The sequence below is a fragment of the Palaemon carinicauda genome, chromosome 40 (assembly GCF_036898095.1).
Source record: "Palaemon carinicauda isolate YSFRI2023 chromosome 40, ASM3689809v2, whole genome shotgun sequence".
In the NCBI taxonomy this organism is placed as follows: Eukaryota; Metazoa; Arthropoda; class Malacostraca; order Decapoda; family Palaemonidae; genus Palaemon; species Palaemon carinicauda.
This window is the reverse complement of record NC_090764.1, coordinates 50,429,963-50,443,650: the sequence shown is the minus strand read 5'-3', so window position 1 is coordinate 50,443,650 and position 13,688 is coordinate 50,429,963. Positions and strand designations below refer to the sequence as shown.

General features: G+C 34.7%; 1 protein-coding gene across 11 annotated transcripts in view; it reads left to right on the top strand.

The window, feature by feature from the left end:
• Dis3l2 (Dis3 like 3'-5' exoribonuclease 2) overlaps window positions 1-10,872 on the top strand; it is a 374,186-nt gene extending 363,314 nt beyond the window's left edge. For all 11 annotated transcript variants that reach the window (XM_068363716.1, XM_068363715.1, XM_068363724.1 and 8 more), the window contains 3 exons: window positions 4,441-4,585; window positions 5,451-5,669; window positions 8,867-10,872. In XM_068363716.1, coding sequence (XP_068219817.1) covers window positions 4,441-4,585; window positions 5,451-5,669; window positions 8,867-10,132 — 1,630 coding nt within the window. In that variant the 3' untranslated portion in view covers window positions 10,133-10,872. The remainder of the gene's footprint in view (window positions 1-4,440; window positions 4,586-5,450; window positions 5,670-8,866) is intronic.
• Window positions 10,873-13,688: the final 2,816 nt, after the last annotated feature.

Sequence of the window (13,688 nt, the reverse complement as noted above, 5' to 3'; positions counted from 1 at the left end):
ACTAGCTGGTGATGAATGCTCCCATGCTGTACCTTACACTCCTGTCATTGGCCAGGTGATGGAGGAGCTTAGGCACCCTTCCTCAGGCTCGATGCTCTGAACTGACCACCAATACAAAATTGATACAAATTCACCATTCAGTGGATAAATTGTGATCTTGTAATTCTACAAGTAGGAGCAATAACATCATTTTAATTAGATTACGTTTTGGCCATACACGTAACCCTCAATTATTTAATGAGCGGTGAAAGGAGACAGGCCCCTCTTTGTAATACCTGTCATTGGATATTAAACATATTTCAGATGATTTTTCTGGTTTTAATATTCAGAGGACACATTTACTCCAGGACAAACTGTTAAGAGATATACTAGGGGAAAATTATAATACCCTGAACTTGAAAAAATTTATGCTAACTATTGGGTTCTATTATGAACTTTAATTCTATTAAGGTATTTATTTAATCTTTTTAATCCCTTCTTATTTCACATATAGATGTTATTGTATGTAAGTGGTGTGGTTTGTTTTATAGGTTAAAATGATACAAATGGTATTGGTGTACCGGTATGTTGATTAATTTGTATTATATATTGCTGAATGGCCTTGGTTGCTCAAGTACTTGGCTAGAGGCCTAAATTTTATAATCATTCATTCACCTTCTCTTACTGGTTAGGGGAGTGTTACTCCCTTCTATTTTGGATGATTTGGTATCCTGAACGGAGAAAATGGCACATTTTAAAGACGACGTTCACTTGCAGGCAGCTGGCAGCTATGGTTGTGGGTGAGGTGAAACAGCCCATGCTCATGATAAGGCCGCTAGCAACTAGTTAGCAAGGTCAATGTAGGAAAGGGTAATTGGTGTACCTCTTAATGTCTAGTTTGGTCTGCCAGAAATTTTTTCATCCCAATGATAACCAACCTGGTCCTTCATCAGACTATTACATTGCTGGTTCTGAGCAAATTCTAGAGCCTTCATCCTTTGTGAGGGATGAGGATGCATAGGGAGTCTTAGTGTCTTTCTGGAGGTTCTTGTACTCATTCGGGAATGCAACAAATTGGGTGTGGCGACTGTGGTGCTAACTTCATGTATGCCCTTGGCCATTGATCAGCTCACCAGGAGAGAATTTAGACTCCCCACCTCCAGCCATGCAACTCTTCTCAGATGCGTTGAGTGGTGAGTAGGGCTTTCACATGGGTGACCTGGTTGTGTCATCCTCCTCGTGGGTGTTGTCTATGCTTGTGAAGAACTTTGAGCAGTCTTGCCCACCCCTGGACGTCAGACCCTCTTGAGTGATAAGTGACCCTTGTCTCCAGGTCTCATACCTATGCCATGTATGAGCCTTTGAGAGGTGGTCATCAGACAGCTCTCACTTTCGGGACAGTTGTTGCCAGCAATAGCTTTGGTGAGTTGCGCGAACTTTTTTTTTTTTTCGGAAAGGTAGGTGTTATATTATTGTAGATTAGTAAGCAAACCAAGAACCTGTTGACACATGACCCAGGTTTGAGACATCCATCCCCTCGCTTCATGAAATTTAAGGTCGTGAGGACTGCTGTTATATCAGTAGAGAACTTGACATTTCAGGCTCGAGTGTGGGTGGGTGGGTGCAAAACCTACTCTAAAACCTTTGTGGTGGTCAAGGTACCATCTTGAAATAGAGCTCGCAAAGTTAGGGGGATTGATTGCAATTGAGACTGAAGAATCTTGCAGTTGGAATGGTGATGAAGGATTTTGGAAATGCCAATCAACCTAAGCCTTCTATTTAAAGGAGTATTATAACCTCAAATACTTTTAACACTTAACTTCTTGGCCCCATTGTGGTGGCTCAAGTATTTGTGTAGATAGCCCATCTCCCATACATGACAGGAATCATCTTGTCTACGGTAACATGTTCGATGCAAGTCTACAGGAAAGGTAAAATGTCCAGCTATGCTTCTTTCTTTCCTCACTTTAAGATGATGTAATTGTGTTGTTGCTGGCCGTATCTGAAAATGATGCGGGTAAGCTACATTCTGAGTAGTCTTATTAGGAGGGAGGATAGTGGAATGAATACCTAACTGTTGGCCCTCGTATGGAAGGTATTTCATTCCATAGTGGATCTTCCCTTCGGGGTAGAAAGATTTCTTCATCAATCAAGGGTTAAGTAACAGACACAGGCGCAAAAAGCATGAATTTGTGAATGCTTGATACCCTAGGGTGGGATAACTCCTAACCTATCAAGCCACTGCCCCTTGCCTATAAGAGGGTGCCCGAGTGGATGATTAACACACCAAGTACTGCCTAATATTGATTTTATTTTGGTTTCTACCACAGTTTACAATTAAATGTACAGTACATGTCCACACGTACACTGCGTACTGAACACCGTAAGGTTACAGTGCAGTATTATACTAAACTATAATTTTACAAAGTAGTCATCATCCACTTTCTGTATATCAAAAAATTGTTGTTCCTAGCTACTAATACTGTAATATAAAACTTGCTGATACTCTAGTGTATATTACTGGAATATGTGTACAGATATCAGTACAGTACAGCTTAATTGTACTGTCAAGTGTTCAGCGATTTTGTTCAGGCGACTCCACTACATTTGACAACGCACCGCACACTTGGGTTACATACATTTAAAGTAAATAAATACAATACATAGTTGATAATATGCCTGTATAAATACCCTTTACTGTTCTGTATAATATTTAACAATTTAAGATTTAAGTTAGTGTCCATATTTTATACAACTACCACTAACCACTTTCTTACGAAGTTCTACGCAGTTTTCTTGAACCATTGCCCAACACCTCATGCGTCGTCTCTTGCGCAGTATGTACTGTATGTAATCTTACATCCAATAAACTGGTATTATATACAGTATGTACAGTATCTGTGGAAAAAATTTAGTCATTGGTAATTATGTACAGATGCAGTACAGTATTTTCACAAACCGATAATACAAACGTACAATACATTAGGTGTGGGCTTGTTCGGTACCCTACATTCTGTACCGTATTCATGTAAACAAAAATACTGCTGTACGTAGTTAATAAACAATTTGTACAGTAGTGTACAATTCAAAATTACTGTGATTAAGTACATATTTCATACAACGACCACTCACCATTTTCGTACGAAGTTCTATCACTGAAACGTGATGTTGTTACACGGTGTTTCTATAATGGGAATAATAAGATTCCGTTTGCCAGCACGCCTTCCACCAGAAATATAACATGACTGGACTTGTACATAAACTTGACAATGAATGACTTGCGAAATATGTGAAACCCTTTTCTTTTTTCTTGCAAGAAATGAAAGAAAATAATAACTTTATAAGTAAATATTTGTCCATTAGTGTACTTCGATAGATAAATATCAGTATATGATCAGAGATAAAATAAGAATAGCGTAGTCAAATTTATGCTAAGTATTACTCATAACCAATACAGACCCACAAAATACTTTGTATAATTACTTGATATTTTGATAATGGGAATACTAGCCTATTGGAGGGAAACCACTATTCCCTGTTCGCTTTCTGTCGATATGATGTCGCCAGATGACATGAACTTGTCAGATATTAAAAAAAATCTCTTTTGATGTAATTTTTTTACTCAAAATACATACATACATATACCAAAGGCACTTCCCCCAATTTTGGGGGGTAGCCGACAACAACAAGAAACAAAACAAAAAGGGGACCTCTACTCTCTACGTTCCTCCAGCCTAACCAGGGACAGCCGAGTTCAGCTGGTACTGCTAGGGTGCCACAGCCCAACCTCCCAATATTGTCAATAAAGGGAAATACTAACTTAATGAGATAAATTGGTTAATTTTTGTACAAGAAAATAGATTATTTCCAAGGAAACATTTTTCCTATTAGTGTACTATTTCCGACACACTTGTGACATCATCACAGTGAAAAAGTGGTCGTAAAGTCAAACGGCCGAAAGTCGACGGCTTCCTGTTAAAAGAAATGAAAGTTATAAAGATAACTGGTATTTTTCATAAATTTAAAAACCTGTCCTTTAAAGTTCAACCCACCTCAATCACCCCTTTCAGTCCTGAGCTTAAGGTCAAATGTGAAGAGTTTTTGACTGTAGCAAGGGCAGGGCTACTTGCCTGCACTCACCACCTGTTGTTTAATACCTTATTGACGATTTCAATAGCCATCCCAGTTCCACTGAAGACATTCCCTATTTTAAGTGACTCGGGGTCTGTATAGCTAGGAAAAATACAAATTATTCTTGAGAACGGGGGAAAATACTGTAATAAGATTTCCAATTTTAAAGATCTTGATGTTAGCATCTATTTGTAGAATCAAGTTGAATAACAAATAATTTTCACTTGATAAGCAATACTTTGCTCAAATATCATTTTACTTTTTTTTTTACCTATTTGTCTTGGATATTACTTGTAAACTTGTGGTTTGAATATACTGTACATATTTCAGAGCACTGGTGCGTGATATCGGTCAAGTTGGAGACATTGAGGCTGAAACAGAGGCACTGCTTATGGAAAATGATGTAGATTATTCAGAATTCCCTGAAGCAGTGACAAAAGATTTGCCATCAATCCCCTGGTCAATCCCTCCTCAGGTATAGTAAATATTTAACATGGTTCAATTTTAAGTTTGCTCAGTCATAACCCTTTTTGAGTTAGGAAGACAGGTTATCATGAAGAGTTATGCACAGTACAGTACAAGGAATAAATGATATATGGATAATTTCAGTCTAAACTTATTAAAATCAATGGAAAAGATTATTTGCCTTTTTTATTTCTTAACACAATGCTATGTGAATACTACATGCAATATTATTGGATACAGTTAAGTTCATGTCAGTCTGTTTATTCCTTGTACCCTGTCTTCTGTATTCTGCTAGACTTTAATCAGGGGTAATTGAAGATGGGTTTTAGTCAGAATTGTGTAAATGATAGAGTTTCTTGTTAGAAAATTTTGGAACATCTTTTTACTAAAATGTTTTAGTTTCATCAGTTAAAACTCTTGTATGAAAGTCAGTTTAATTATTTATTTGCACAATACAGTTTAAAAAATAAGTTTGAGAAACTTTATCTCAATGTTTAGTTAGTACACTGCTCTGACCTGTACACGTATAATGGATATTGTTCATGTCCCAGTTGTGGATTGGAGAGGTAATTTCCAATTATTGAACATGTTGTTAATTTGTATTTGTATAAAAACCTGAAACTATGTTAAACCACAACAAATACTGTGCTTAAAAATGTCAAAATATATTTATATTACAATCAGCTAGTAAAAGCTTTCAGGTCCAATCTACTGTATAAGTATAGATAAGTTATTTTGTTTATTAGAACAAATCTTATAAGTCAGACCTTAAAATGTTAATATTTTTGACATTTCTGGTTTGGTTAAACTACCGTTCTTAATTATGATTATTCATTGTAAATAGAATTTTAGTCCATTATTTTTTTCCTTTCCAGGAAATTGAGAAGCGCACAGATTTGAGAAATGATTGCATCTTCACCATTGACCCTGCAACAGCAAGGGATCTTGATGATGCTATGTCTTGTCAACCTCTGCCATCTGGGAATTTCAGAGTGGGAGTGCATATTGCAGATGTTAGTTTTTTCATCCCTGAGGAAACCCCATTGGACGTAATGGCTTCAGAGAGAGCCACAAGCATCTACCTCACTCAGAAGGTACTTTCATTCTATTGCTGTATGTTCCTTTATTGAAAGCACAGTCTAATTATGAAAGTCATGTTCATTTGAATAGTCAACTACTGTACATTGATTTCACCTAAACTGCATAGTAGAGATTAAGGTTTAGGTTTTATAACATATGATCTTGGGAATTGTAAGCTCTCACTTATATCATGACTTACCCAAGATTATTCAATTATGAATTCTTCCTTTATCATCTCATGTCCTAATTCTCTAAATCTATATGATATGCTCTTATCACAACTATCTGCTGCCACTATTTTTCTGATTTACTGTTTTGATGCTCTCCAGCCATAAATAATGACACTTCATAGCCACACTTCTTCAGAATCTTGTCCTTTTTTAATCGCAAATGGTTGCATCATTTTAGTGCTGCTGCAGAGACAATTATTGTTGGATAGGAAGTAGAAATTATAAAGTTTGTGTAATTTTTATATGTAATAGCACTGCTATTTGCTGGTCTTTTTCCATAAATATGGAAAGCAAAGGGAATGTAATCATTGACTAAAACGTGAATTGGTATGAAAATACTGTTTAAACTTGACAAAAAAAACATAATGTCCTCTCCACCATAAAAAGAATGATCAAATGGTCCATATTTTAAAGTCAAATGCAGTTCCCAACAATAATATTTGAAAACAGTACCTTTCTAGATGGTTGGTTGTCTATATTTACAGTATAATAAATCTTGAGTAAATTTGATCGATATATTTACACATAGCAAATGTCAAGTAATCTTATTCTAAATTCAATATATTCAATTTTAAACCACTGTGACTGTTTACCAACCCTTATACGTAACAAGTACTATATCATAACAACAGGATTTTACAGCACAGCTATTAACTCCTAACTGGCAAATTTTAATCTCTATACTCAATCTATGCGTTATTTATATGTAACTTTTGTAGTTTTACCTTGCATTATAACCAGCTTTACAGTTATAAAGGTACTTGTTGTTAATATTCCCTCAACATTGCCATCGCTGTTGATCATTTCATGGACATTGTTTCTCATAAGATTATAGGCCGTTTCCAACATTTTGTGTTCAACATATAAGATAATCGCTCATTATGTTCAACATATAAGATAATCGCTCATTAATATCACAATCGTCTCATTCACCGTGGAGCTTTCATACACACTACTTCTGTTATCTGGTCTTTACAAAGTGCTACAAAGACTGATGCTCAACATGTGACAAATGAATTATAAAAAAAAACATAGGAAATATCATACGGTTCTGTTATTCAGATTACTTCTCTCTCTATGGCAACCTTTACTGAGGTCGTGACGTCATCATACTTTTATACATACCAGAGTCTTTTATACTATTTCTACAAATAAGACTTTGAAGTCCGATTTGTCAGAATATGAAATTTTGAAATATTGATTGTACTTTTTTATATAAATACTCTCGACTAATTTTTGACAAACTTGAAAAGATGTAGAATTTTATAGGCTACATTTTGTACAATAATTAAAAAAAAAAAAAAAAATTTATTTAGAATATAATGAGCAAACCTTTAAAAGTAACATATCCACCTTGGAGAAATTATATACTTTTTTGAAATTTGAAATGCTAAGAGAGGTTTCAATGAAGGAAAAAATTAAAATGCAACAAGAATTTTCAATGAAGGAAAAAATTAAAATGCTAAGAGAATATTCAATGAATTGAAAAATTAAAATGCAACAAGAATTTTTAGTCTATAACTATTTTGTAGAATTTTTATTCCAATGGTTTTTAGATAAAAAGTTCAGTTTGGAACTAAAAAAGTAATTTAACTTAAAGTATCTTCAAAATAACATTGTTGTAATGGGGTTTAGTCATGCTCCTTAAGTGCTTTAATTTTACTTTTAAATGTAATTAATATACATCATGCCCTTGGGTTACGACAGTCTTGTCTTCTGACGTTGTATAGGTAAAATGCATCTCCCATAAGTAGTAATTTTTTTTTTTTTGTATGAATTGCGGTATATTAATGTCCTTCATATATTTTTTTATTTTAGTCTTAATTGTCTCCATGTCATAAAGTTTGTTTTTATCCTAGATAATGACCTTATTGCATTTGCATACTTTGATTTCAGTACTGTATTTAGGTGTGATCCAATGTAAAAACTTATATTTATATCATGTTGTGTAGCAGATGTCCATCATAAACTGAGGACTTACTGTAATAACGGAATAGTACCGAATACTAAAATCTCACAATGGCAATGTTGATATCCCCACGTCTCTATTTATCTTGTATAAGTATATGCCTGTTGATGTGGTGTACTACACTAAACTGTCAGTAAAAAAAGACAAGTACTGATTACTTTTGTTGTAATAAAGATGGTGGGCAGATGATAATTACAGTGATAACAGTATATTGATGATAATAAAACAGAAATGAAAAATCTACAATAACATTATTACCAACACTTGCAAACTACATGTTGCTCATGTCATACATTACTCGTGCTGTATAAAGATATTGCCCCTGTAAAATAGTGTATGATTATATAATATTTGATAATATAAAATGCCTGATAGAATTTTTCATCTAGTTAGTGATAAGAATTAAAAATAGATAGTGTAGGAATGTTCTTATTATTTATCATAAGATTGAATTATTTTAATTTAGATGAAATGTCAGGTTTCAAAATGATAAACTTAGATTTGAATAAAATTGATGATATAACTCTTTCACCAAAAATTAAATATTTTGTAAAGAAAATTTTTTTTTTATACATTGATGATAATCTTTTAACAAAGATATACCCTTGTCTTTAATAAAATCAGTGTCCATACAGGGACTTGACCAATGACCACAACTGACCTGACACACACACAAACACACACACAAACACACACACTCACTCTCTCTCTCTCTCTCTCTCTCTCTCTCTCTCTCTCTCTCTCTCTCTCTCTCTCTCTCTCTCTCTCTCTCTCTCTCTCTCTTTTTTTCAGTTTGAATTTTTTCCAATTTTAAAAACAGTTTAGATTCTAATTTAGATTAGATAATACAATTTATATTAAATATCTTATCTGATAACACACGTTTGCTAGGGTAAATTTATTTACAGTAGTTTTTCTTTTTTAGAAGAAATATCTTCTTACACATGATTTCATTCATAATTGGAATCTCGCTATGACAAGGAGTTAATGGTTTCTTTCCTTACCATTTCAGGTAATCCCAATGTTACCCAGGGTGCTTTGTGAGCATTTGTGCTCCTTAAATCCAGGCGAGGATCGCTTGGCCTTCTCAGTGATTTGGGAACTCAGTCCAAGAGGTGAAGTGATTGGCGAATGGTTTGGACGTACTGTTATTCGGTCCTGTGTCAAATTGTCATATGATCACGCTCAGACCATGATTGAGGATCCACAAAAAGAATGGGCTGAAGATGAAATACCTAAAATAACAGGGGGTTATACACCTCGTGATATAAGTAAAGTGGTCAACAATCTTCATGCAATAGCAAAACATCTTAGGACGAAAAGATTCGATGAAGGGGCCTTAAGATTAGATCAAGTTAAGATTGCTTTCTGTTTAGATCATGAAACAGGGATGCCAAATGGCTATTATGAATATATTATTAAAGATAGTAATCGATTAATTGAAGAATTTATGCTTTTAGCAAATATGGCTGTAGCCCACAAAATTTATAACAGTTACCCAAATATTGCAGTTCTCAGACGTCATCCTCCTCCACTGGAAAAACCCATGGAAACACTTAAAAGTGTTTTAAAAAGAATAGATATACAACTAGACATTGAGAGTGCAGGAGCATTGCAAAGGTCTCTTCACCATTACGTTGGCAATGACAAGTACGCTTTGAATAGATTTCAAGTCATTGTATCACTTTGCAGCAAACCAATGCAAAATGCGAAATATTTTTGTGCCGGATTATTAAAGAATGAACCGTTTTCTCATTATGCCTTGAATGTACCGCTTTACACTCACTTTACGTCACCTATTCGTCGTTATGCAGATGTAATGGTTCATCGTATTTTGGCTGCAGTTGTGGAGCCCTCCAGGTATCAACCTACTGTACGCAGTCAGATGCAACTTCAGAGGATAACAGAAAGATGTAATGATAGAAAACAAACTGGTAAAATTGTTCAAGAGGTAAGTGGAGAACTATATCTCTCTCTCTTCATTAAACAAGTAAAAGAAATGGTAGAAGAAGGTATGGTGACAATGGTCTTGGATCATGCTTTTGATGTTTTGATATTGAGGATGGGGGTGATCAAGAGAGTTTATTTGGACAAATTACCATTAAAGTTTCATCTCACCAAACATGAATCTGGGAAGTCTTTGCATTTGACTTGGAATGCAGAGGGTGATCTTCCTATTCAGGAACAAAGAATAAGTTTATTTACTTTGGTATCAGTAACACTCAAAGATAATAACGGTAATGCTCTAAAATTTAATGCGATTCTCAGGAGACCTTAATTTTGTAGCACAGATTTTCTACAATTTTTATCTATTCAGCATATGTATTGTATGCATAATGTTTTAACCTCGTGACTTGAGATTTTTTAGCTTTGATTTATATGGATCTCATAATTTTTTAGATTTTTTATGTGTTGGTTCCACCCTCCAAGTACCTGATGCCTTCCCCTCAGAAGTTATGTAAAGTATAATCCTAGAAAAGTTATGAAGAGGAATGTTGCTCATGGATTGGCACTCACCCTCTAAGGATTATGATGTTGAGCATAGTGTGAGGAATTACTTTCACAGTGATTATAAATTATTCACGTATTACACATGTATTTATGCAAGATCGACACCAAGTGTTATATTGTATAGGGTTAAACAGTGTGCTCTTGCTTAGCTATTTATACAATGATATTACCAGTGGTAAATTTGAGGGAATTATATATATATATATATATATATATATATATATATATATATATATATATATATATATAAATATATATATATTGCATTTAACTTGTAAATCTATAGAATTTCCACATTACTGTGTTATATAAGTTATGGAATTCTAGGGAAAGATCAATTGCTATAAAAGGAATTCCTTCAATTCATATCAGAGGAGTCCTACCTAGTTTTATTTGAATTGTTTCAGCATGTGCAATTTTGAAATCTTCAGGACATTGTTTGCGACATTGTTTGCATACAAGTGTGATAACGCAACCTTTTTTGTAATAAAGTGGTCGGTTATAACATTATTAGTTTTCTTTTGTCCTTTTGATATGTTGTGGTTTGTCTTTAGAACTACAGTAGTCAGCCCTTTTTTCCGTAAGGCTTAGATAACAGACAGGCACGATAAGCGAAAAATTGCTTGTGCGTGTTGCCCTAGGGTGGCATAACTCTTAACCTAACCTAACAACTCACTGTCATTGCCTTTGCTAGGATAATTAACCCACTAAGTACTACCTTTGTTTTTACTTGGTTTCTATCACAGTGTAGTTGTTCCTATCTAGTAATACTGTAGAACTCTTGCTAATACTTTAGTGTATATTACTGTAATATACTGCTATCACTACAGGAAAGCTTAACTATACTGTAAGAATTTGTTGTTTTCGTTCGGACGACTAAACTTACCGCGCACGTATCGTACATTTACAATAAACAATATTACTGTAAATCTATACTGAACAGTATGTATATAGCACAATTTAAATTAACTATGTATATAGTAACTGTATATATTTTATACAACAACTACTAACCATTTTCCTACTAAGTTTTACACAACCATCTTTTAGTATGATGCAATTCCTGATGCGTTGGTGTCATCTTCTGTAGGGAATCCATCTGACATCTAGAGTAACCCAATAATAGTATTTATCCACTCCACCATTTGCTGCAACAACAGACCCCAAATACTTACAGTGATCCACCTCCTCGAGTAACTCTCCATTCAACCTCGCACCACCTTCCCTTCTTGTACATCTCATAACCTTACTCTTACCCACATTAACTCTTCCTTCTCTCACATACCCTTCCAAATTCTGTCACTAATCGACCAAGCTTCTCTTTCGAGTCTGCAACTAGTACAGTATCGTATGCAAACATCTGATTTACCTCCCATTCATGATCATTCTCTTTCAATCCTCGTCAAAGCACTTGAGCATTCACCACTCCATCAACATACAAGTTAAACAACTATGGCAACATCACACATCCCTGTCTCAGCCCCACTCTCATCGGAAACCAATCACTCACTTCATTTCCTATCCTAACACATGCTTTACTACCTTTGTAGAAACTTTTCACTGCTTGCAACAACATTCCACCAATTCCATATAACCTCATCATATATGAAAGGGGGAAAAGTAGAGGAAGAATATCCAAGCGACTTTGAACAAGAAGAAAGCATGGCTGGTCCAACCGAGTCCGACTGCGGAGGGTGGAAAAACCGGTGAGGTTGAACCAAGAAGCTATCAAATGTGATTTATGTGATGTATGGTTCCATATAGGTTGTGGCCAACTAGGTAGAAGTGAATTTAAAAGAATCGGCGAAAACCAAACATGCCCGATGGTTTTGTCGTAGATGTAGAGGGAGTTTCAAAAACTTTAAAACCAGAAAATAAAAAAACTTGGGAAACACTATGATGAGCTTAGGGATAATTTCATAGGGCTGCAGGACACTGTAGACTAGTCAAAAAAAATAAGATCACAGCCTTAGTGGTGGTTAATATGATAGGAACAGGTCAGTTGACAAGGGAAGAAGTCTGGGATAAATTTAGATACAAGGGAAGAAGTCCGGGATAAATTTAGATACAAGGGAAGAAGTCCGGGATAAATTTAGAGCAGAGATGATTCAAATAAGGGAAAAGGTGAAAAAGAAAAACTATAGTCATTTTCAACATACAGAAAGTACAAAAGATGATAGTAATGAGAAACTGAAAGATGTTCATAAGATATGTGGAAGTTTAATTAATGTTATATCAGGAATGAGCAATGTGGAAATTGAAGAAGTGAGTAGGTCAGGCAAACCAAGGGAAGAGAGTGAGGGACAGGTACAAAGACAAAAGCCAAGGCCCCTGCTAGTTAAGCTTTAAAGCACTACGGGGAAATGGGGGAGTAATTGCAAGGGGAAAACACCCAACAAAAAAAACATAAGAGGAGTAGGAACATTTTTTAATAGCACCTGACCTCCCTTTTAAGGAAAGGGAGGAAGAAAGGAAGTTGTTAGAGGAATTGAGAGAGAAAAAGTAAAATGGACAGCAAGGATAGTACATAAACAGAACTAGAATGAAACGACAATTTTCGTCAAGAAGCAAATGCAAGCTGAACGAATGCATAATTTAAACAAAAAAGTTAGCCTGTGTATAAAAATATGCCTGTTAAATATTCAAGCACTAACCAAACAGAAATCAACAGAAGTAGAAATTGAGATGAACACAAATAAAATTGATATATTTTGTTTTACAAAAACTTACCAAAAAATAGATAGAATAAAACTAAGTAAAGGTCTGTTAACGATAGAAAAATGAAGGGATTTTAAAGGCAAAAAGGGTGGTGGGTTAAAGTTAATTTTTAAAAATAACAATATCACTGAAACAGAGGAAATGGAAACAAAACACAGCCTTGTAATAATGGCAAAGTGCAAAATCTACAACTTAATATTTCTGATAATACTAGTATAGTTAGCAGCAAAAAAAAAAAAGAAAAAAAAAATCAAGAATTTAAAGCAGAATGTGAACAATTAATACAGAAGGCAGAAGAAACATCTCCTTTATTAGTATTGGGGGATTTTAACGACCACATGGGATTTCTGGGACACCAACAAGTTGACAGAAAAGGGTAGATGGTGCTCATTGAATGAGTAACCACGACCCAACACTGTTACACTATTATATGGAGATGAAAGGTGTTCAGGACTATACACGTGGAATAGACATGACCAATATAGTGCTATTGATTTTGTTCTTGCAAATAATGTGCTATATAAACAATTTAAATGTGTGGAAAGAGATGAATATAAAACAGTATTAGACATCAGATCATAAATTGATAACAGTAGAATTGGAAG